This window comes from Chenopodium album, chromosome 24, assembly GCF_948465745.1.
Source record: "Chenopodium album chromosome 24, dcCheAlbu1.1, whole genome shotgun sequence".
NCBI classification, from domain to species: Eukaryota; Viridiplantae; Streptophyta; class Magnoliopsida; order Caryophyllales; family Amaranthaceae; genus Chenopodium; species Chenopodium album.
This window is the reverse complement of record NC_137857.1, coordinates 30,785,819-30,812,260: the sequence shown is the minus strand read 5'-3', so window position 1 is coordinate 30,812,260 and position 26,442 is coordinate 30,785,819. Positions and strand designations below refer to the sequence as shown.

At 36.1% G+C, this 26,442-nt stretch overlaps 1 protein-coding gene across 1 annotated transcript; it reads right to left on the bottom strand.

Moving 5' to 3' along the window:
- Positions 1-2,559: 2,559 nt before the first annotated feature.
- LOC145611860 (putative sodium/metabolite cotransporter BASS4, chloroplastic) lies at positions 2,560-25,215 on the bottom strand. Its single transcript, XM_081667240.1, has 14 exons — positions 24,700-25,215; positions 24,505-24,595; positions 21,999-22,106; positions 21,852-21,919; positions 21,235-21,313; positions 19,223-19,281; positions 19,062-19,130; positions 17,592-17,705; positions 14,920-14,941; positions 12,984-13,051; positions 4,311-4,396; positions 3,146-3,275; positions 2,908-3,009; positions 2,560-2,799 (listed from the first exon to the last, which is right to left on the bottom strand). The coding sequence occupies exons 1-14, from the start codon at positions 24,925-24,927 to the stop codon at positions 2,728-2,730; spliced, it is 1,296 nt and encodes a 431-aa protein (XP_081523366.1). The 5' UTR covers positions 24,928-25,215; the 3' UTR covers positions 2,560-2,727.
- Between the last annotated feature and the right edge of the window lie 1,227 nt (positions 25,216-26,442).

Below are 26,442 nucleotides of genomic sequence, written 5' to 3'. Positions count from 1 at the left end.
ACAAAAATCAGATCAAATATTACAAAGAAAGGAGTAGGTCTGTTTCATTCACCTTATTTTCATTTATTTCAAATTTATTAAGTTTTGATAAGGGTAATTTAAGTTCAAATTATAGCTAAAACAAGTTTCAATAAATTCGGATAAATTCAAATAAGTAAAATTTAAGTTAATAGAATACATCCGTAGGGGGTATTCTATTTCAATCGGTATATGATCTATAAACTCCAATTATTAAGAGAGTAAGTGGGACCTTATAATTTTAGGGTAAAAATATTCTGAAAATGCCTAAAATTGACTAGCTTTCTATGTTAGAGATAATATCGGAAAATAAATATATGTGTGATATATTTTCCGTATTGATCTTATTAGGAGAATAATATATTTAGGATATTTATGTTAAGATATTATTTAGAGAATATATCTTTAGGGTTTATGATTATGGTAGTATATCTTTTAGGAATATTGTTTCCTATCTTATGTTCGTAGGTTTTGTATAAATACTCTACCTATTGATGAATAATAATGAAGCTAAGCTATTCTCTCATAATTAATTTGTCATGGTATCAAGAGCAGGTTAAATCTTGGGACCATTCACAAAAATTTCCCCCCTGCCGGTGGGTTTAACATGTTAAACCCACCGGTGGGATTCATATAATTTGCTTCCGCAATATTAATACTCTTTGAAATTTCTATTCTTTAATTTGAATTTTTTTTTAATTAATGGAGATGAAGAAAAGCCACGTTTGGCGTACTTTTTATTTTTTTTAATTTTTATTTTAAAAAAAAACCATGGATTCTAGCAAAGGGGCGTGGGAGAAGATCACGGACACCAGCAAAGGGCCGTAGCAAAAGATCACGGACACCAGCAAAGGGTCGTGGCAGAAGATCACGGACACCAGCAAAGGGCCGTGGAAGAAGACTACGGACACCAGCAAAGGGCCGTGACAAAAGACTGCGGACACCAGCAAAGGGCCGTGACAAAAGACTGCGGACACCAGCAAAGGGCCGTGACAGAAGATCACGGACACCAGCAAAGGGCCGTGAGAAAAGACTACGGACACCAGCAAAGGGCCGTGACAGAAAACCATGGGTACCAAGAAAGAAACATGGCTGCAAAAGTTTTTTTTTAAAAAAATAATAAAAATTTGAAGGCGACATCACAAGAGTGTGCATCTCGGCTTCAACAATTTGAAGAATTTCCAATCGCAACGTTCGTGTTACTGCCGTTACGATTGCGGGAGGGTGTTAGAGATAATATCGGAAAATAAATATATGTGTGATATATTTTCCGTATTGATCTTATTAGGAGAATAATATATTTAGGATATTTATGTTAAGATATTATTTAGAGAATATATCTTTAGGGTTTATGATTATGGTAGTATATCTTTTAGGAATATTGTTTCCTATCTTATGTTCGTAGGTTTTGTATAAATACTCTACCTATTGATGAATAATAATGAAGCTAAGCTATTCTCTCATAATTAATTTGTCAATCTATTATAACATGTGGTAATGGTCACCATAACCAAGTCACAATATGAATTAAACCTAATATTCATGATCTCAATTTGCTCCCACCAAAATAGGATTCAATATGCAATAGTCTTGACCCAAAGAGTATCTGAACTCGTTATAGATGCACTCATTAACATTGAAATTGATTATACCCCATAAATGCCATAATTACCGATATCATCACCTTGGTCCTTGGGTGAATTGAATAACGTAAAGTTGTAGATTGTTTTAAAATCAATCAATTGCCAACCCAGCTTAAGAAACAATAAAACCAAAATTTCATAATATGTTTATGTATCAAAAGGTTAAATTTTATGAAACTTAATCATACATCTCCTCAATTATTCATATTATCATTTTATTTGAAATAAGCTCTTTAGTACCATTTATTAATAAATGGTGAAAGTATGTTCATAGTTTAACACTATTGTAATATCTACGACGTAAATTATATTGTTAGCTTAAACAAAATATCTTAATTTCTTTCAAAATAAAAATAAAAATAAATAAAAAAAAAAAATCTTAATTGCTCAAGTACGTATAAGAGTCATAATTTAATATGAGAGTGAGGAATAGCTCAAGTGGTTAGAGCTTCCCTTTCGATTCCATGATATCATAAGATCGATGCTCACCGACGCCCTTGTGGCTCTCTAAACACCAAAAAAATAATTTAATACTAACCTGATTTCAAGAATGATATAATTCATCATAATTGAATTTATACTCGACAAAGTAGCCTCAAGACCCTTAACTATGTTGTGTGCATCCAGCATCTTAAATATTGACTAATAGCAGACACACCACCAACTTCTTGCAACATACAAGGAATTAAGCCTTGTTTGCCGGGATATTTTAACGTTAAAATAGAAGAAAATGCGAACATATGTTCCTGAAAAGTAGTATAATCGTATTTTAACCATATTCAAGCATGGTAAATCCAAGAAACATTTTAAGCAGTAAATTGTCTTTAAAAGGGATGAAATATATATATATATATATATATATATATATATATATATATATTAAGACATTTATTGCTAAGAAGTAAGAATGGAAAAAGAATGTACATGAGCTCCTCCACACGATGACACGACCGTCAAGCTTAAATTGTATACAAAAAATGACGATTAGGCCACAACATAAGGGTGGATCTGCCACTGGCTTCAAGTTGCAGCTTCAGCTATCTTTTAACAGCATAGTTCCTGAATATTAGGCTTCTTTTGCAAGAGGTTCATGATCTTTTTGAAGCAAAGAATTGACAAGAAATGAATCCAAAATAATCTGCAAAATAACAATATTCCGTAAGCTGGGCTAATGCAGAGCTGAAACCAAGATTTATTCGAGTGCCCTCAAAAAGAGTAATGTGAGTGAGACGGAACACTAAGCGACCTGATTTATATGTGCTGCAACACAAGGGATAATCAACAAACCAGGAGCACCCATTGCACTACCAAGCTGATCTACAACTGCTACCATAACAGGCAGGGTTTTCTGCCGGCCAAAATTCAAGCACAATATCAAGCTAAAGACAAAGAGAACAGCTCAAGAACATGAAAAATTTAAGAGATTTTGCCATCAATTTTGAGGCTCAAATACTTGGAACTTTGTAAGAAAATGAAAAACTCACCTGGCTTGCAACCAAAAGCAGCGCAATGGCGTTTTGTCTGTTGTAGAAGACAGATTTACTACCACCAGAGATGGAAGATAAAATCTTTATGGCAATAGCATTGAAAGCTAACAGAATGATGTGTAGGAGACTGCAAAACAAACATAAGTCCTTGTTTCATGATCTAAACGACAGCAAAAATCTTATGCAAACTATATACTCATGCATGATAAAATTGATATCCTAAAATAAATAGCCCTCCCTTCCCCAGCATAGTCATATTGAATTATTGATCCAGGGACAATCTCATGGTAGATGACTTTATTGGGTCAACCCTAAACCTGGCAATTGGCCAGTCCTGCAGGTCCAGTTGGGTCAGATAGATAATTTTCGGGTGAGGGGTTCTTCTGATTGGGCTTGTATCAGATCAGTTAGGGTCAGATAAGTCTCTTGAATTTGATAGTCACACACACACACTAAACAATATTATTTCAGCATGGTTGCCAGTGATCTTAGCTGTTTAACTCATTTTTTATAGTAATAACTACAAGGGAATCTTGATATTGTCAGACCATTTTACCAAAGCACAGTATATAACTAACAATGATTTTTAACAAACTTTTGTTTGTGGGAAATCATTATGGATTTATAAATTCATTTCCAAGTGATTAAATTGGTCTAAGTAAGAGTATGAACAGAAGACTGGAGGGTGGAGCAGCAAATAGTTGACTTTTACATAAAAAGATTGACCAAAATACAAGGGAAAATGGAAAAATTATAGCACATGTACAAAAGAATTTACACTCTCTATTTGAAATTTTATCCAAATGCTTCAAACTTATGGAACAATGAGGTGAACAGGTGACTGGCCTACTGCCTATATTTAGTGTATGTTCTGCTTCAGTCTTCCAAAGTATCTTATCCATCAAGTTTATCATTGCAAAAGATATTACACAACTGTAACAATTTGCAAATGATGTATAATTTCTGTTAAAAGAAATCACATTACAAATCATAAAGATAAATAGGTCATCAACGAATAGTCAATGTCAATTAGTAATGCCTATCCAGGAAATATTCAACTTAGCAGCACAAGACATCTATTATCATTTCTGTAAACAGTCAGGGGTAGTTAGAAACGTAAGGCTTTATGCAGTAGAAGTTCATATCAGACCGGGTTACTTACACTCCAAGGCCTATGGCCAGAAGGAAGCTTGTAGGGTTAACCATCAATAGCAACGACCTAGATTTGCTCACTTGTATCCATGGGACCTGATACCATAGATGGGAAAAAAAGACAAGAAATTAGTTATATGGCATGATAAGAGCCAGCCTCAATATCTAATGTCATTTTTATCAATAGGAAAATGTGTGAACCTGCCACAGCAGCTATAATCCAATAGGTACTATTGAATGCATTTCATGTTCAATACAAAATACAAATTCTGGTGACAAGAAACCAAAATGACTATAATTGGGGATATAATAGGAATAATGTGATGGACTGGTTTAGTAACCCGAGGCAGCCAGGTCATACACCTTTATTGGTGTATTCAAGCGGAGAAAGAGGAAGTACATGGGCCAACAACAAGGGAACAACAAGGGCAACAACAAGGGAGCATTTCTATGCCAGAAGACATCCAATTAAGAAAAGGAAAGAAAGCAACCAGCTTCAATCATGTTTGCTTATGGTTTTTCTATATTAGCTAAGTAGTCACATGTATCTCCTTAAGGTCAACTTTGACCATTAGATGTCTTGAGTATAAGTAATGTAGTAAGTGCAAGTAGAAGAATATCCAGAAATAAAGTGAAAACTTTGTGAGATTAGTAGCCTAACTTATAGCCTAAAGCTATACTTATCCCTCTTAGTTTGTATTCCAAGTTCTTAATCAATCAATACTCAAGCCTTTGCCTTCAACTAGTGTGAATTAGTATTAATATTATTGCGTGAAATCTAATCCATAAAAAAACTTGGTATTAGAGCGGCCACGATCATGGTGAACACGACCACGCAACGCTTGGGCGGGTTAGATGGTAAGGTGGGAGAAGTGGAGCCGAGGCTGCGAGCAAAGCCATGGCTGATGCCCAGAAAGCCATGACCGAGCAATTCACAGCCCTGTTCGAGGCGAAGAGAAAGAAACAGGAGGAAGGTGCGGTGAGGCTGGAAGGAAGGATATATTGTTTTTGAAACGAGCAAGAGGTCCAGGCCGCGATGATGGCTAAAGAAAACGAATAATTTCAGGATGAAGTGAGGGCCACTGTGATGTGACAGGGGCTCCCATACCCCGGATAGTAATAATAGTCACGTCCATAGGGCAAACGAAGTGAGAACACCAATAGGGGATAATTCGGCATGCCGAAATGGAGGACGGACCTAAGAGGGTGGCCTGAGGAGGACAACGACGATGGTAGAAAATGGAAGCACAAAAAGTTGGATAGATCGAAGGTAAAGACCTAGATAATTGGGTTATGCGAGCAAATATGTATTTTGATTTTTATAGGCTGTCAAAGGAAGATCGGGTGACGGCGGAGGTGGTAGCAATGGACGGTGCAACGCTTCAATGAAGCGCTTCAATGGTACAGAGGTGAGGCAGCAGACTCTATAGGAATTCCGACCAACCAACGCCGACTCCTTACACGAGCAATGGTTGGTGGTGACGCAGACAACGGCGGTGGAGGAATATCGAAGGAAGTTCATTGAGTTGGCTATTCCGTTGGAGGGTGTGCTGAAGAGGTTGATAAAGGGGCAATCCGTGAATAGGTTAAAGGAGGATGTTAAGGCGGAGCTACGGCTTCTAAACAAGCCATTCACAATTTTTTTCCATGGCGATTGTAGAGGCGGTGCAAATTTAATAGACGGAGGAAGGTGAGTTCGGAGTGTCCTTGGGTAATGGGGACATAGTGAGAGAAAAGAGGTTGTCAAGGAGTGCGGGTCAATTTTACTGGGAGAATGACCATGGTGGAAGACTTTTACCCATAGGTTTGGATAATGCCGACCTCATACATGGGGTGCAACGGTTGGAGAAGTTAGGGACGGTGACCACAAATTGGAAGATGCATGAGATAAGATTTACGGTGGCCGGAGTACCAATGACATTGACCGACGACACAACCTTGGAAACTGCCATAATTTCTTTGACAGCCATGTTTAAAACAACAAACAAACAAACTTTGCCTTAATTTCTTTGGGTGGGCCCTTGAAAGAAGATGGGCTGACAACATTTTTTAAATATGTGATTGAGGAATTCGCAAGGGTGTTTAATATGCCCAACGGATTGCCTCCGTCTCGAGACCATGAGCATGCAATTATTTTAAAAGAAGGCACTGCCAGCGTAAGGCCCTATCACTACCCCCAAGTGCAAAAAGATGAGATCGAAAAATTAATGTGAGAAATGTTGGAAGACAAAATTATCCAAGTATCAACTAGTATGTTTTTAAGCCTACTAGTGAAGAAAAAAGATGGGTCATGGCGGTTTTGGGTGGAATATCGAGCTCTTAATAGAGAAACGGTGTCGGATAAATACCCTATTCCGATGATTGATGAGTTATTGGACGAGTTACATGGAGCGGATATATTGTCTATGTTGGATTTGAAATCCCACTATCATCAAATACGGGTCAAGGCCGGGGACACTCACAAGGCATCGTTTCGTACCCATGAGGGACATTAAGAATTTCTGGTAATGCGTTTCGGGATAACTAACGCCCTGACCACCTCTCCCAATCTCTCATGAACGACATTTTTAGGCCCAATTTGAGGAAGTTGGTGTTGGTTTTCTTTAATGACATCCTTGTATACATTATGGATGAGGTGGGACATCGTGACCATTTGTATCAAGTCTTGAAGAAACTAGCGAATCATGAATTGTATGCAAATTTATAAGAATTGTGAATTTGGGAAGCTAAGAAGTGGCATACTTGGGCCACGTCATTTTTAGTCATGGGGTTGCCATGGGCAATGAAAAAGTATAGGCAAATTTGGATTGGCCAACCCACGCAACCTAAGGGAATTATGGGGTTTTTGGGGTTAACGGGCTACTACCGCAAAATTGTAGCCCGTTATGTCAGCTTAAGAAGGATGCATTTGGTTGGTCCGAAAAAGTAGCCTAAGCATTTGAGAAACTCAACGTGGCTATGACTACTGCACCGGTCGTACCATGCCCAATTTTCAAAAGTTGTTTATACTTGAAACCGGTGCTTTCGGTTATGGCCTCGGGGCCATACTTATGCAAGACAACCGAGCCATTGCATATTTTAGTAAGCTTTTGGGAGTAAGGGCTCAAGCTAAGTCCATTTACAAGAAGGAGCTTATGGCTATTTATCTGGCCATTGTGAAGTGGAGACATTATCTCCTTGGCGACATTTCATAGTAAGAACCGATCAATAAAGTCTACGCTATATCACTAAACAAAGGGAGGTCAATAGTGAGTATCAAAAGTGGATGAGAAAGTTAGTAGGCTTTGATAATATCGTCCCAGGGCGTCCAACCGAGTTGCGGATGCTATTTCAAGGATGGGGTGTGAATTGAAGTCCATGTGTTTCACTCAGCGAATCAACTAAGAGGAATTGAGTAAGCAATTAGAGAAAGATTCTTTGCTTGAAGAAATAAAAAAAGGGCTTCAATCCAATAATCATGGGCCTATCAGGTAAGGGGTGTTCAAATATAATTGACTTGACCCGATGACCCAGGTTGATTTAGTCAGGTACCCGGCCCGGGAAATTAGCAGATTTCGGGTCAGGTCATGGGTCGGCTTGTGAGAAAGGCGGGTACCCGCTGACCCGAATATGTGTATTTTTTTCAGCAGCTCTTCTATTTTAAGGGTTATTTTCACTTTTATTCTTTCCTCCTACAATACAACCGCCTTTTTTCCTCCAGTTTCTTTAGTTCTCAACAATTTCTCACAACTCTACTATCTCTCCTCTATCTTATTCCTAGATTGAAGAGTTATTATCTCAAAACTCTTCAGTTTCTCCTGCATCTCAGTATCTCACAAATCAATTACGGTCATTGCTAGCAAGATGTCATACGAAAAGTCCTAAACTAAGAAGGAAATCAATTGCTTTATCTCTGTAATCTATAGATCTAGGCATCAGCGGCAAGCATCAAATTGTAATGAGTTTGTGAGGGTATACACAACGCGTGCAATGGCGGTGCTTCCAAGTGCGGCGGTGTTTTCAGATCTCCTGCTTTGGTTATATCAGTTTTAAGTTTTGTTTTTATATAATTATTATTGTGGGTTTTTATGTGTAAAACAAGTTTGGGATTTTTTGTTCCTAATTCAAAGAATATATTTTTTTTTTTTTTTTGGTGAGAATGTTGTTGATTACTCGATTGAGTTTGTTATGAATTTTGAATATTTGAGTATGTTATGAATTTCCTTTACAAGTAGTAGTCAAATTCAATTTGTGTTTGATTGAGTAATAAATCTAATAATTGGAGTAATTATAGAGAACTTTTTCTTAACAATTTCAGTTTGTCTCCTATTTTAAAATCAGGCACCCAATGACCCAACCCGGGAAAAGTTTATTGGGTCGGATCATGGGCCGGTTGTTCAACTACCTACCCCCATTTTCGGGTATCCCGGATTTGAACACCCTTATTATTAGGTTTTCGTTAGAAAACGAAAGGGTACTGTATGAGGGAAAAATTGTCATCCCAAAATCTTCAAATACCATCCCTAAGTTACTTCATGAGTATCATGACTCACCAACGTGCGATCACGACGGGGAGGTCAAAACCTATCCCCGGACGGCGACCGAGGCGCAAGGCAGTAGAAGAGTACGCGGGAAGCTGTGATGTTTGCCAGCGCAATAAAGACCGCCCACCCTATTGCTAAAACCCTTGCCGGTGCTGATCATGATATGGGAAGACATCTCGATGGATTTCATCGAGGGTAATCCGCTGTCTAAGGGGTGGATGTGAGATTGGCTATGGTGGACCGATTCTCAATATATGGGCATTTTATTGGGTGAAACATCCCTTCACCGCCTTGAGAGTGGCGGAGAAATTCGTAAACGAGGTGGTTGGATTGCACGGTTTTCCTTCCAGTATTGTCTCACATAGGGATCGAATTTTAATAAGCGATTTTTGGAAAGAGTTATTCCGGATGCAAGGAACATAGTTAAAGCGGAGTACGGCCTACCACCACCAAACCGACGACCAATCAGAAATTGTGAACAAGGGATTGGAGGTATATTTAAGGTGCTATGCATCCACCCAACCGAAGAAGTGGGCTTCGTGGTTGCCTTGAGTCAAGTATGCGTATAATACTACGCCGCATACCAGCACCAAAACCACCTAATGGTCGAGAATCGCCTGATTATGGAGAGCTAGAAGGGGGCAAATAACCATGGGGTCTTAAGAGGAGCAATTGCAATTGCGGGATTGTCGGGATTGTATGCCCAATGAAATGAGGCTGATTTTACCAAGTGATGAAGGAGAACACGGACAAACACTAGCGAGATAAGCAGTTTGCCATTGGGAAAGAGGTATTTCTCAAACTCAAGTAGAGGTTATTAGCCAAAAGCATGTTCAAAAAATTAGTGGCTCGCTTTCATGGGGTTCAAGGTCATACAGAGAATAGGTGAAGTAGCTTAAAAGTTAGACCTGTCGGAGAATTGCAAGCTTCATCCACACGTGGTCCAATTAAAGAAGGTTGTTGGAGGAAGACCAACTAGTCCGGAGCAACTTACGACAAAGCTCGAGCTGATGGCTAAAGGCTGTATTAGATGCCTGTACGAAAAAGGAAGGTAACACTGTGATCCTGGAAGTCCTTGTTAAGTGGTACCATCTTCTTGGGAAGAATTTTATGCCATGGATGATTGTTTTTCATCCTCCACGCTTGAGGACAAGGTGAAACTTAAAGGAAGGAGAGATATGATGGACTAGGTCAAACACCTTTATTGGTGTATTCAAGGCGGAGAAAGGTGAAGAACATGGGCCAACAACAAGGTCAACAATATGGGCAGCAGCAAGGGAGCATTTCTATGCTAGAGACAAATCCAATTAAGAAAGAATTAAGGAAAGAAAGCAACCAACTTCAATCATGTTTGCTTATGGTTTTTCTATATTAGCTAAGTAGTCACATACTCACATGTATCTCCTTAAGGTCAGCTTTAACCATTAGAAGTCTTGAGTATAAGTAATGTAGTAAGTGCAAGTAAAAGAGTATCCAGAAATTAAGTGAAAACTTAGTGAAATTAGTAGCCTAAGCTACCATCAGACTTATGGCCTAAAGCTACTTATCCCTCTTAGTTTGTAATCCAAGTTCTTAATCAATCAATACTAAGCCTTTGCCTTAACTAGTGTGAATTAGTATTAATATTATTGTGTGAAATCTGATCAACCAACAACCGACGCCAAAGAGATAAACAAGACCAAGTGAAGGGTTGTTGCAAGAATCAAGGAGAAAATGTGTCACTAAGTATAAGCCATAGAAGTTGTTAGGTGGTATGTGCACCCTAGAGCAATTCAAGTTCATCAAACGATCAAGTAAAAGGTTTAACCACTACTCCCGTTATTTAAGGAAGCGGTTGAGTAAACCATGCAACAACCACCCACAATATCTCACAACAACAATACATCAGAGGGCCTATAAAAGGGAAACTACTCCCTCTCAAGATCCATGATTAACCCATATACTTAAACTCGGTGTTTGAAAAAGAGGCGCAAGGCGATCAGGGGTGAGCTAGCAACCCTTCTAGCTATAGAGGGCGTCTTGAGCTTTTTTATACATTGCTTAAACTAAAATTACATCCTTAAAAAAAAAAAAAAAAAAAAAAAAAAAAAAAAAAAAAAAAAAAAAAAACTACAATTACTTATCTATCTTAAGCCTTCCTCACAATCCTATATCAAACCATAGCCTTTGTGATAAATAAAACAAGCTATTTGATCTTCCACCATGTATAAGCCTTGCATATGCTATTGTTTATTCCCTTAAAAAGACCATTCTCATCATAATTTTTTTTAATGCCTCTTGACCCACGCACAAGTGCACTACGTATGCCTAGCATCTACAAATATACGTTCATTCTATTCCCTTCGATAGTTGTCAATGTACTCCGCACACCCAAAAATAAGTCAAAGTCATCCTCTTTTGTCATTAGTATTTATTTTTAATATACTTAGATCAAACACACATTGTACTTGTAATCATTTTACGCCTGTATCAAAGTGGATTTGTGGACTCATTGCCGCTAGTGGTTTTTACCCATCTGCATCGAGGTTTTCCGCGTTACCATATCGTGTCTCTCTTCTTTCTTCATATTCTATCATGTATATTCTGCTTTATATTTCATTTATCTCTAATCTAGTCGGATAACAATCTCAACCAAAGTTTGTTACCTTAGAAGATATGACTTTTGGCATAAACAATGTAGAATTTGAAGGAAGATGGGAAATTTTAATGAATTATGGAAGGTTTAAATGGCGGGTGATGAAGATTTATGATGTCATAATGGTGCATAAGATGAGGAGTGAGAGAGGAAAGAGAAAATAACTGAATCCATTGATAATAGTAGCACTGATGTAGATTAGTATGCCCCCCCCCCCCCCGGGTATTGTTGAAGCACAGTTGTGCCTACACAGGGTTTAGTTGTGGCACAATCGTGTTTGTTTGTTAGGCACGAACGTGCCTCTTCCTCCCTTGATGATCAATAGCTTATGTATTGCTTGTTTTGATGATCTAAATGTTTTCGAACTAGACCCTTGTCGTGCAAAGTTTTAGCTTTCTCTTGGTACCACTTCAAGCTTTTACGAGCTTCAAGATGGAGATCGTCTAGCTCACAACAACCTCTTTGTCCGAAATTCGGGCAGGTATTGAACTAGACTGGCTTTCTGCATTGTCTCTTTACACCCGGCGCATGAGCACCAAAATTTAGTATCTTAATAGCCAATATGCACGATGCTCTAGCTCAACTTTTCCATATACTACTAATACAAGTCTATATTTGGTTGTACCAATTGGCGTTTTGAATGTTGTTCGGTATGCCCATTGCATTTTGAACGTCTTTATTATACACTTAATTTTGAAGAAATTCTGTAGAAATCTCAAGATATTAATTTTTAAAATTCGAGGATCTTTAGAGACAAAATTGATAATACATGGACACAGTAGATTTTGGAGAGCGAGAAGTTCATATTTAGTTTGTTGCCTGATTTTCCATATTTTAAATTGCTATATGTTGCAGTCTAAATGAGACAAACAATGTCTTTCTATTTACAACTATGTCATTAATGACACGCGTTCAATATCAACTTTTAGATCAAGTTAGTCCATTGGTCTATATATGTTCTCATATAAGTATGTACTCCCTCCGTCCCCGTTTGATAGTCCGTCCCAAAATATTCACCCCATTTGTTTTTTCCAACAACCATTAATATTATTTTTTTACCAAAATTCCCTCCAATTTGCAACAATACTTGTGCAAATTTAAATTTCCCATGTAAATTTTGTTTTCTCATGTACTTTTATTACTTTCTCTCTCTACTTTTTGCATACCCAATGTCAATTCACTTTTTCAATGAACTTTTACTTTTCTTATTTGTGTTTATTAATTCCCGTGAAAACTGCCCATAAGGGACTATCAAAAGGGGACAGAGGGAGTGTAATGTTATCACATAAGGATATATACGCACCAGATCCCAACCCTATAAATTTTTAATTCGCGAGTGCAAAGAACTTTCAGGAAGGGAGGTAGAGGTAGTATAATGCAGGGCAAACTCAAAATTATATTTTATGAAATTAGAAAGCTATGTCAACATAAAAGAGACATCTTTAAGGAAATTTAATTTTAGTTGTAAGTAGTCTCCATTAGTTATGGGGGCATATGAGAAGATAAAGGCAAGTTTAGAACTTACAAAACCAAGAAAAAGTGCACTCATGTTTGATAGAAGCTTGCGGTTACTATCTGCAAAATCTGCTACACCTGACCATCTCGTAATGACGACATAGAGCCCCATAATCAATTCATGTATAAAATAATCAATGAGTATAGTAAAATAGGACAACCAGAAATTACAAAGTAATGTTACAAAAAAGGAAAGGTAAAGTATGAATGTATGTTCTGGAAATTCATATAACAAGAGATAATAAGATACCAACGAGTCACATGCTCACACCAAATAGACTGTTCCTAAGGAAAAATGTTGTCCCTAATAAGTAGCAGAGAGGCTTTACAATGTCACCCCTCCCAGGATATAACAAAAATACAAAAATATAAACTTCCTCTTTTTCTTTTTACTTATAGCACTTTGACTTATGTACTATTCACACCTCTACTTTGATTATTTGTGGTGATTTATAATTAAGTAAAAAAAAAAAAAAGCCATTGTGGAAGTTGTGAAATTTGCCTCAATTTATGCTTCCATAATACTCCCTCCGTCCCCTTTTGATAGTCCCTTATGGGTATTTTTCACGGGAATTAATAAACACAAATAAGAATAGTTAAAATACATTGAAAAAGTAAATTGACATTGGGTATGCAAAAAATTAGAGAGAGAAAGTAATAAAAGTACATGGGAAAACAAAATTTACATGGGAAATATAACTTTGCACAAGTATTGTTGCAAATTGGAGGAAATTTTAGTAAAAATTGATATTAATGATTGTTGGAAAAAGCAAATGGGGTGAACATTTTGGGACTAAAATTTGCCCATAAGGGACTATCAAAAGGGGACGGAGGGAGTATTAAATTTTGATTTTTTTTTTCTTTTACTTACTGATAATTTAAGATATTAACAATTGAAATAAATGCATTGGCAAGCATGAAATGAAAAACGTTGCAAGTGAAAATCAAACGAGAAAGTATATTTTTGGAATGTGCTAGAAGTCCTAGAACTATCTTTAAACGCAAAAAGGATACTGAAAAGTTATACATATAATATATATGTAGTTTTTTCACATTTAGCAAAAAAGAATCAGCACATAATATCCAGCATCAAAGAATTAGCAATAATGAGTTAAATATAAGACTAGTATTCTCCACAAATTGATTACAAAGCACAGGCTTACTCAATGTTTTCATTTAAATTCACATAGCAGTTGGCAATCCAACAAGCATTTCACACCACAAAACGGCTATCAGATTACAAGACAATCAAAATAGTCAGCATCAAAACTAAGGTTATAATCTCTTCAACTTTTATCAAGAACTTACAGCTTTTTTATAAGCATAACTTCTAACCTTCATCTTCTAATTGCTAAACCTCTTTAAATTGGTACCACTAAAATTATGATATTTGGAAAACAAAAATATATTAAGATGAGTCTAGCAAGACTCCACTTGATACTGATATTTTTTTACATATTAAAGTATAAATATGGTCAATGTTTAGTCCAATTAGAAGAAATCAAATCAACCTTCTTTCAAGTTAAGAGGACACAGCCAAAATAGTTTTACAAATTGACTACAAAGTATCATTACTTAAACTGATGTATACACATTAACTGACACTGAAATGAGTTAAGACATTATAACAGAAATTTAAATCACTAAATGTATGATTTAAATCAAAGTAAATATAGTAGTTTTCAGATAAATGTTTTAACAAGACTCCACTCCTTCATAAATTGGACCGTGCGTTTCCTTGTAATCGGTTTCACAAGGTCTTGTTTTCTTATAGAATCTTTATGTATTGACTAACATAGAAATTTAAACAAGACATAATCATCATCTACTATACTCAGGGGAACAGAAAGGAATATTATATACACAGACACAGACACACACACACACACACACACACACACACATACAAAGATCAAATCTTTAATAAATATGATCAAGGAACTCACCCTTGAACAATTCTCGGGCAATCTGCAAAAGAAGATAAATCATACTTCAGCTTTAGAAATAGAAGTTTGGCTACAGGTTTAATCACAATCACTTCAGGAATAGAGAAATCAGTTACATATGGAGTTGTCTACAACAAAGCATAGAGTTCTGAATCAAAAGCCAGAAGCAAATACTTAGCAACTCCTAATTCTACGAAGAATAACCTGGCTCTCCTTGGTCTGTGCGATGAGAGAGGCCAGAACTTCATAGTCGAAACATTTCTATTTTTTTTCACACAAGTGATCCATCATGTCCACTTCGGTAGACCTATAAGATTCACAGCTTTTACAGTCAATTGGAAACTGCTTTTTTGTTATGTAGGGGCACACAATGTACATGCTACCCACTTCCCCCACCCTTAACTTTACAGTGATATCAGCTCCATCATAGATAAATAAGATATCAAGCTACTTAAATGGAAAACTACATTGGTTACAGTTCCTCCGTTCTTTTTTAATCGCGACATTTAGAAATTTACACAATTCACACACTCTCTTTTAATCATCTTTTGTAATTTATACGTTGGAAAAAAAATTATAGTAATGTGGGATCTTGTTAGACTCATCTCAAAATATACTTTGAAACTATCAACTTTAATAGTTTTTACTGAAACATAATTTAAGATATTAGTGCTATAAAATGCTGATGAGTGGCATTTATGCCACTCTTTTATCCTTTTTCTCTAAGGCTTTCCCCTCATTTGTACTTGTTTAAGCCTTTTCATGGCATTTTTGCCTTCGTTCTTGTTATGATTTGTCTTTTCTCGTGTTTTTCCTCTTTTTCTATCTTTTCTTGTGTTTTCTTTGTTTTCTTTGCTGTTTTTGTAGGTTCTCGGCTCTTACGATGAAGCTTAAGGAGCAATTTGGGCTAAGATAGGGGAAGATATGCTCAAAGGGGCAGCATAAGCAGAAGCTGCGGGCGCGAAGCCGCAGGCGCGCGGTCAGCTGATTTGAAGATCTCCTTTGGAAGCGGGAGATGCCTGGGAGATGGCTCTCCTCAATTACCCATCCTGGGCTTAGCAATTTCGTACCGGAGAAAGCGCGACGTGCTTCGAGAGGGCTCTCCTTGGGTCTTTATTTCCGGATATCTTGAGGCATATAAATAGACTTCTTCTTGAATTTTGTAATTATCTTATTTTTCAATTATAATTAGAACTTTGTATTTTAGAGCGAGAAATATGCTTAATCTTCAAGTTTCATCATTGTAATCAAGATTTGTCCAAGTTTTCTTCAATCCAATGCTAATATTTCAAGTTTCTTTCTACATTCATGCTTTATAGTAGTATTCTCTTTACTCTTTCCTTTTTGTTTGATTTATTTGCTTTGATAGTGTTTGTTTTCCATCTATTTCTTTGATTTTGCTTGAGTGATTGCTTTTCCTTTGAATTTGAATCATGTTTAGCTTTGTTAAGTTTGAATCCTTGCTTAGTGTAGTTATGATGGTTAGTTTCACTTCTCTAGGCTAAGTTTTTAGCTAGGGGAAGGGGGGTGAAGAGCATGGATTAATATTGATGATTGATTAAACTCATGCTATGGATTGATGAATGTATGATATTTGATGGTTGAGATTATTAGTAGCACAATATTCGATGTTCCTAATTTAGATGCACGAGAGTGATTTGGATTAGGATAAGATCTCTTACTTGAATGATTGCATGGAAATGGATTGTTTAAGTAGAGCTTTATGTATTGTGCACTCTTATTCTCTTCATTTAATTAGTGTCTAATTGGATGCACAGAAGTGATCTTAATTAGGGCAAGATCTCATTCATTGATTGCTTGGACAATTGCATGGGAGTGAATTATTTAGGTAGAATTCTGTATTCCATGGCATGATCTTCATGATAATCATCATTGTCTATCTTTGTTAATCGTGTTTGACACCCTCGTACCCCTAGTGTTGTTTCCTTTATTCTAGTACCTCTAGCTTTAGATTTCTTAATTTGTTTGATTTCTATCCTTCGTAGTAGTAATTTTGACCATTGAAAAACACAAAAACATTCAAAATACCCCCATCGCAATAGATTCGTAGTTCACTTTGATTGAGCAAAACTCCATTTCCTCGTGGATCGATCCTTTGCTTGCCCCTATGCATGTATTAGGGTAGTAAAGTGTTTATAAATATTGTTTGATTAGGAGGAGATAGTAAACGATCTATTTCCCTACCTACTATCAAATGCCCATTGGCAAGCATGAAATTCTCATTTTTGAGATTAAAAGAAATGGAGGAAGCATCAGATTAAAAAAAAATAATTGTCAAAGTAGTCCCATTTAATATTATTAGCATCCATCAACCTGTCTCCATAGCAGAGTCTTCCTCTTTCAATTTGTATGTTTGATGTGCATGCATTATTATCTTTCCAAGAAAAATAAGAATGTTCGCAGATATTATATGTACGATACAGTTCATTTATTAATTGATCACTACTGATATATTCAACAATACATAGAAGTCCGCATTAGGTACGATATATATCAAACTATCAATCATCAACATTTGCAATTCGAACCTCGCAAATAGTATGATGCATTGCAAAGTTTTAAGCAAATGGCAATAAATCCATAAGCCTGCAGTAACCATAATAAACTAGCTACTAGATATGTCCAGCAAAATTAGATGAGAAGAATAGTACCTTTCCCAAGATCAATGGAATCAACAGTGTGATAACAAGGCTCCTAAGTAATTGGTTAGTTGGAATGGATATGCCAACACCAGCAGCTACATATTTAGTGATAGTAAATGGCACCTAAAGAGTGAAAACAGGTAGTTTTAGCAGCAAACTATAAACAGTTTCTGGGAAAAATAAAGGGTTTAAAATATGCACAGATGTTTAGATACATGTGTACGAAGTGGCACACATGCACGCAAATGCAAAGACATAGGATTTGGGTGGTGTGTTTGCAAATGTACAAATATAAAATATTTGGCCAACCACATCTCAGTAAGCGACTAAAAAGCAAAAACTGAAACTGTCGTGGGAGCCTTTATATTATGCAAAGGACAAGCAAATCATATGAAATATGAAAATGATATTATCCCCCCTAAACCCAGCTGTTTCCTCTCACTACGAAATACACATCGATGGCTTGAGCATATTAAGAACATCCTGAAAAGAGATGAAATAAACACAAAGTTCTATTACTTGAAAAACATTGACTGAATTATATACAATGTCACGCAATGACTCTATCACAGTTTCACCCTCCCCCTCTTTTCCATGCTCTCCCTGACTACTCTCTCCTTGTTAGATTATTCACCAGGAAGTGAGCAATCTCGAATAACAAGAATCCAGATCTTGTATAAATCCTGGCAGACAACCCCACCCCACCCACCCACCCACCCCCCCCCCCCCCCTTCTTTCCCAATCTTTCCTCGCATAGACCAAAATAAACACCAAATGGACATATTAGGCCAACAAATCAGCTAACTCATACACATCGCTCTACATTTTCCACCAAAGAAACTGGCAAAAAGCAAAGGTTTTAAAAAGAACCAATGATGGGAATAATTAATTAGCAGAACACTTATTTTCTTGCTCTTAAAAAGAGCTGCACTGGGCAGGCCAAACGGCCTGATAGAAAAGACTGAAAGTGATATTACACATTAAAAAAAAGCCTGAAAGAAAGCTAAGCTTCAATCTACAGATTTCATGAACGATTTTCTAAAGCTCCACATGGCAGTGCTTCCTTTACATGATTATAACCTGACAAGTAACTACAGTCATCACAATCAGCCTTCTCCAAATTGATCAAAATGTTTGGATATTTTCCTTAAATTCCTAAAATTGATCAAAATGTTCAATTATCTGCAATCATGTTTGAATCAACTACTGACGATCATTAGTTGTTTATGATAAGCCACTCTCTCCCAATGTTTGGAGGTCAGAAATAACCATAAATGACAAACAGTTTGTAAACATTCATAAAAGAAACTACACTGTATGTGTTGGAGATGGTGGTCGAAATACGAGGTAAAAAAATTTTATATATTCATTTTACAAGCTGCTAAGATATACAATATTAAGGCTGCAATCTGCATAACAAAACCAACCAATGAGAAATTTTATGACGGTGACACGGTGAAAAAGGTTCACACAACTTACAACTAAGATTCCTAGTAAGTTAGATATCACGGTCATTGCCAAAGCCAACGCAAAATTTCCCCCAGCTAGCTGCATTGTTCCAAACAAATGTTATCTAATAAAAATGCAAATGGGATTAAAATAAAAAAAAAATCATATGAACGTCAAAAGCTTTACCATACTTGAGTAAGTGAAACCCCACTCGACAGTGTAGTAGGCATGCAGGCAAAAAGGGCTAAACCTGTAACAAGTACAAATTAGTATATTTGAACAAGCCAAATACAATTTAAATAAAATTATAACTGACATACATTGGAGGCACCTATGTTACATGGACTCTTCATTTTACCTCAAGTATCCATGTCAGACTCCTAACACTTAGATATGGGTATGACACTTGGACACCTCACTTTTAGTTCAAAATCATGGATTTTTCACAAAATGCAACTGCCTACTATGTTACTTGGATACGAAAAAAAAGCCGCCATACCCGTGTCGATACGACCTGAATCACCTGACACGGATCTGGGTATGAAATACGATCTGGATAAGCTAGTTTACACTCAGATATGCCAACTACTCTAACCATAAGTCAGCAAATATAAGTACATAACCCTAGCACAGTATTAAGAAGGAAAAGACACAAGCACATCTATAGGAAACAATATTGTTAGAATAGAAAATATTATAGAGATTATATGAATATATTTTGTATTATCTTGACGAATTTGTGCTTCCATAAGGACTCTCGATGTAGTGATACATGTTGAAGACATATACAGTTCCTAATTTATGGAATTATACACCATCTTACATGGTAACCCTACCTTCCATGTACATTCTTTTTCTCCCTTCCATGCAATACCTTTCTCTACCATAACTTATGGTCTTATGCCACTGCTTCAGCATGGGCAAGGACAATGTCTCTACTACTCCTACTTCTTCATTGCCAACCTTTCATCCTACCCTTCCTTTAACAAATCTCAAAAATCAGGTTCCCCTTTCTCCTAATACTGAAAAGTCCAACACTCATCTTACAAAGGTATTCTTGTTCAAAGCTAAAGAAGGAATCTCGCATGCCATGAACGCTGAATTACATCCAAACCTCTGCCCCTGAACATTAAAACATTTAACCACAATGAAGCACAAAACAAAATCCCATTTCACATAGACAAAATAAAAGACCTTGTTCTAAGAAAATACTAACCAGCTGACTGAGAAACAGCAATTCTACTTTAATGCCATGAAAATTCCTCCCCTTAATTCTATACTACATCTAATCTAGACATTTTAGAGCAACTACAATAGTTGTACTAAGGACTTGTTTGCGAATTATAAAAGTCCCAATCTACTAGCTTAACCATTGGAGTTAAAAATGGAAATCAGCTTGGGCAAGTTAATTAAAAATAAAAAAATAAAAAAAAGAGATCGAAATTCAGAACTTTTCAGGTGATGAGATGGGAATAGGTAATAGAGTAAGGCTTAATATACCCAAAAGGCCAAAACCCTACCTTATGCATATTCTTCACAAACTTTAAACCTAACCATGAGATGACAAAGAAATCAGAGGCACAAATTTTAACAAACGGAGTGCCTAATTTGAGTATATGAGTTCTCCTTTGTCATAGAAAACTCTATAGTCTTCATCGATTAAATACATAAGTTTCAGTAAATGCCACTGCCCAGAGGTACACACACCAATAAGGTACTAAGGTCATTAAAAAAATCCTTATCAAAAAACCATACTTGATTTCTCTAAAACTCGTGCCAATTTGGCTTTCATAAGTTTCAAAAAAGAATTGTTACAAGACTCATAACCATTTAGATACCTTGGAGATGCTCTCAAGACACCTCGTGACACCCAAAAATAATCCTAAATACAGACAATTAATACAAAGAGATGCTCGACTAGAGGATTTAATAAAAGTACTCAGCCTGCCTAATGAAAATATATTGTACACCTACTCCAACCATTAGGTCCTCCCAAAGAGAGCTTCTCTGGGAATTCACTTCTAACAGACCATCAAAATATGAGATAAAGTCAAAAAAAACCCAGTAAAGTCTATGTCCCATTGTCTTACATATCAGTTTATATTTTGATATTGTATAGCAAACATGATTTTCACCTTAAACATGTAGACAGTATACTAAATATAATACTTCACAAGACCGACAAAAATTTGAAAACAAGTACCAGTTACAAATTCTGGAGGCTGAAGATTAAGTAGCAAAATAATCCTTGCAAATGCTGGTGTCAACAGCAAAATAGACGCCTGCATTAACAAATAGTTAAATTACTAACACAAGAAACTACTCACAATCCTGCATATTCATTTGATATCAAAATTACAAAAACTTCAGCCAAGTGTCAGCGCATTGCCATGAAGTAAATCAATTTAGTCCAAAAGAATACAAAAATTCTAACAAGCATTTTCATCACATATCACTGAACTACATTCAAATAAGCAGATTATACAGAAAAAAGGATCGGTAAATAAGGAGTTTCAAATCCAAACCCTGCTTCAGATTGAATTCAAAAATAATCCAACTTGTCATTTATCTACAATGTCTAATAATGTCATAAATTTGTTTAGTTAGGGAAAAAATGCAGGAATTTTAACTTCCTATGAGCTGCTACTATTGAAGCTGATTACCTAACCCCTCCAAAATAAGTAATCTCCTTGTACTTTACAACAATTTCTTACTATAACATCACCAATCAATTTGATTTTGACACTCACTGAAATATGTAACTCCAAATTACAACGAAACAACCACCTACACAATATCTTAGTTATTCAAGAGACATACCAGGCCAAATATACCAACAGGCCATGCTTTGGTAGCTGCTCCAATTTCTTGACTACGCAATGTTAAACCTACAAAACCAGAAATAAGAGAATTCCATCAACAAAACAGCATGAAGTTCCAGGACAAAAAGTACCAACCCTAACTCACCTGAAATTATGAATATACAAAATGTGCTCACTTTTGACATGTAGTACCTATCAGCAGCACAGCCAAGGCCAGGATTTGCTAGTCCGAGAAAAACACCGCCAATAAGAGCTGCAAAGTTTAAGAAAAAATTATCAGCTCCCACGCAACTTTAGACAAATGTTAACTAAAAGGAAATAGATGCACAGATAAAACTAGCAAACTATTTGAAAATGACTACAAAGGACATAAACTATGCAGAGATGTATGCAGAACTATTGAGCTAAAACGGGACAACAAATTTTTATTTTTTTTTTTTTCAAAAAAAAAAAAAACATTTTCAAAACAAATTTTTTTACAGTACCCCCCAAGTTTTTGCAATTTCTACTTCGGAGACAAAAGTAATTACAACAACAAAGTCTTAGTCCCTAAACAATTTGGGATTGGCTATCATGAATTGTCACAAGGAACCATCCAACAAAAAAAAAAGGACATACCAAGATAAGCAGATGTAAAAGTTTGATAAAAGGTGGGTAGAGTGAAAAATAAATAAATAAATAAAAATAAAAAATAAAAAAGAGCATCCCAATAAAATTTAAGAATGTTTAAACGAGTACCAAGAATAAATTTAAGAAAGTTTTAAAGGAGTGGTAAAAACGTGTCAATAGAACAACAATGGTTAGCAATAGGGGTGCTTATGAGGCGAGACAACTCGTGAGCTACTCGAGTTTTGACCAAGTCAAAACTCGACTCGAGTGAGCTCCACTCGAACTCAAGATTGACTCGAAATGTTAACGAGTCGAGTCGAGTTGCTCATTACTCGACTTGAAAGCTTGTAAGAAGCTCGAATCCTTCATATAAAATAATATTTATAAAAAAATGAAAATCTTTTGATAAAAAATTTTTATTTAAGATAATTTATTAATAAATAAACATTATTTATGTACTCTTATCATCATATATATACTTCTCAAATGACAAAATTAAAAAGATTGAAGAGATGTTATAGTCAATAGGGAGCTTTACTAAAGACGGATAAAATTGCAAGCTACTCGAGATCGACTCGATTCGGTCAAATTCGGTCAAAGCTCAACTCGGTCAAAGCTCTGTTAAAACTCGAATCGAGAGCTACCCCAAACTCGACCTCGACTCGCATCATCAGCACCCCTAGTTAGCAAAGGAAATCCATAAAGCTTATAAAACACAAATCGAGTAAATTAATAAAAGTACATGCTAAGATAAAATAAACAAAAGTGTATATAAATAATCATGACACGTCGTTGATGTGAATTTTCTCCCTCCATACCACCCTATCCAACACCATATATTCCTCAATCCCCAAAGCACTCATATCACTCTTAATCACACTCTTCCAAGTTTTCTTAGGTCTTCCCTTACCCCTCACGGTCCCAACACTTTGCAACTCTCCAAGCCTCCTTGCCTAAGCCTTACTTAGTCTCCTCCTTACATGGCCAATCCACATTAAGCGATTCCCCCTCATTTTGTACTCAATCGATGTAACCTTACTTTTTTCCTAAATATCTCATTCTTCAATTAAACCTTTCTTGTATGGACACACTCACACACCCATCATAACATACACATCTCCGCGACATTCATCTTATACACCGTGGCAATGCTTTTCAGCCAACATTCTTGGAAGAGGGTAACATGCTTTACAGAAAAAAGTAATTAGCATTTCAAAAATAACTCTTTGTAGTTATTTCAAAGCATTACATTACTTTATTCCCTAAAATTCATTGGAGAAAACACTGAGGATGAAAATATAATAAGAAGATAACAAGAAGTTTTTATTATCAATACACTCATTCCCCTTCCCTCATTCGTGACTCCTAATGAAATTACCCACCCATTTCCCTCAAACCATTTCCTATCACTCAATCTTCTATGTTCATTATTAGTAAAAGAAGAGAAGAAAAGGGAAGAAAAATGAAAGGAAAAGAAGGGAAAGGAAGGTGACTTGATATTCCAATATTTGGTTATAATGAAAGGAAATGAAGGGAAGAGAAAGGAAAATTGTCATGTATAACTTTTATTTTTCTCTTTTTGGTCGAATTCCTCCAATTTTGGGAGGCAAGGAAAGCTAAAAATTGTTAAAGAGACTTTCCTTCCCCTTCCTTTCCTTTCCTTTCCTTTCCTTTCCTTTGGATTATCATGTCATTTATTCAACCAAACATGGGAACATGATTAAAACCATTTCCTTTCTTTTCTTTTCCACCCAAATCACTTCAACCAAGATGAACCTTGAAATCATTACCAAAGTTTTAATTATGAAGGAAAGTCAAATTTATCCTGGAAAATGTGAGATTTAAGAATTTGTCAACTATCAATTCAAGACCCCTTGTGGTTGCGGCACACCACTGATTATGATTTATTTACTCCCTCTTACCTTCCTCCATTGTTTTGTTCATCAAATATTCTCCCCATAAAATCATAGAATTACCCTTAATAATCAAGACTAAAATCACATTTACAAAAGCAAAAGCATGTGAAGAAAATTTGACATCACCTAATGGCAGAAAATTGTTGCTAGCAAGCCTAATCAATGGCCTCGCCCATTTCAACGCATCCCCAGATTGTTTACCTTCGGCATCATCAGCCTTTATTAAATTTTAAAACCAAAAGAAAAATTAATACCCACCAATTTTAAGCCCAAAAATATAAGAAAAAATTCAACAACAAATTAGAGTACAAGGATACATACAGAATCAGAGGATGCAGCAGCGGCACGGATAGAAGATAACCGATATCGCGGTTGCAAATGAAGAAGATGATTACGAACGGAATGAAAGGGATTGACGCATAGATTAATCTTGGGAAGTTGGGAATTGAAAAGGGTAAGTTGAGTAGGAATTGAAGGAAGAAGGAGTGAGTGTGAGTTTGAGGGAGAAAATGAGATTTTGTAATTTAGAGCTTTGATTGTTCCCGCCATTTCTTTGAGCTTGAGCTTGATGTGAAGTGAGAGGAGGAGGGGCTGAAGGTAGTCGTGTACGGTGGTTGCTGCTGTCAACTAGACGTCGTTGCACCATATGTCAAGATATATTTGTGAGGGAGAAGGCTTTGATCAATCGTCCTCATGAGGGGCAAAATTGGCATAGTATTAGGATAAAAAAAATAAAAAATAAAAAATAAAAAAAAATAAAGGGGGTAAAATCGCGATATTTGTAGTGACTAGTTGTTGGAGCACGCTCAACGGCAAGATAAGTGTGACGCGCGAATTGTTTTTTTTTTTGTGATATTCACGATTTTGTGTAGGCGACATAGTTATAGAGGGAATGCAATACTATATATGTTGTTATCGTTTAGAATTTAAATGGTAGATTAAGGTGCTCTTGAAATCACGTGATGTGTACTTTAGTTGACTTGGCAAATGTCTATTAGCTAAGACAATGATTTTGAAGTACATATGTGGGCTAATTACATATAGAGTGACATAGAACTATATACTCTATGTTTGCAGCCCCTTCTGTTTTTTGGAATAGATACATCTGTATAATAAACTATAAATGTGGAAAATTAGAGGTGCAAATGCAAGTCTTGCCTTTGTATGATTTATTGGCATGATTTTGGTGACATTCTGTGACTTTCTATAATTAGACTTTGATTAAATGGTGTGTAATGCAGAGTTAGGGATATAAGCTATTTATGCTGCATCAAGTGTCATAGTAGAGAATCTAGAATAGTGGTCGTTTTGGTTTTGCGTTGTTATAAGTCAAGTGTGTTTTAGCTTTGTAATTATTGAGAATCTTATGCTTAGCAGAGTCTGAGTATGCTTGCTGTGTTCAAAGGGTAACATGATTACATTTGCTATGAATCTTTTGCTCGTCATGTGTTGTCTTTTATTGGGAAATTTGTGTATATAATAGGCTGATATTTGTGGCAGAAATGAGTGTGCATTGCTGAATAATGGTATGGTTAGTAAGTTTAGCATTTAAAATTAGATATGGTAGTGTTTTATTAGAATTACTATGCACTGTTGAAGTTCTTTGTTATTTTTTTATTAGGCAATCGTAACTGCTATAATGAAATGGGTAATAAGTATTGATCAAGGGAATCAAATTTCTGCAGTATGTGGTTTTCTTTATTACACATTCTTCTACTTCCCCTTTTTTTTCCCCCTCCTGTTTTTTTAAAAGAAGTGAACTGATTAATTTGTTGTTCTTTTGTCTTTAGGAAATTCCTGGTCGGTTCTATCATGTTGTACGAGTGTGGAGCATTTACAGTTTTACGTGGCGTAGAAGGTTGTACATGGAATGTCATAGCTGAGAAATCAACTGATGGTAATGGAATTCGGCGCATATGCATGAAAGAAGGGTGGAAGGACTTCATTTCAGATAATGATATCGAAGTTGGAGATACTCTAATAATGTACTTCAAAGGCAATGGTGTGTTTCACACCAAAATATTTGCTTTTCATGGTGAAGAAAAGACATATCCAAATGCTATG

Excerpts from the sequence above, each read along its gene's own strand:
- LOC145611860 (XM_081667240.1), bottom strand. The coding sequence starts at position 24,927 with ATGGCGGGAACAATCAAAGCTCTAAATTACAAAATCTCATTTTCTCCC. Across the intron at positions 19,131-19,222 it reads GTGGGGTTTCACTTACTCAA|CTAGCTGGGGGAAATTTTGC; the intron begins GTATGGTAAAGC and ends GGAACAATGCAG. Across the intron at positions 3,010-3,145 it reads TGCTTTTGGTTGCAAGCCAG|AAAACCCTGCCTGTTATGGT; the intron begins GTGAGTTTTTCA and ends TTTGGCCGGCAG.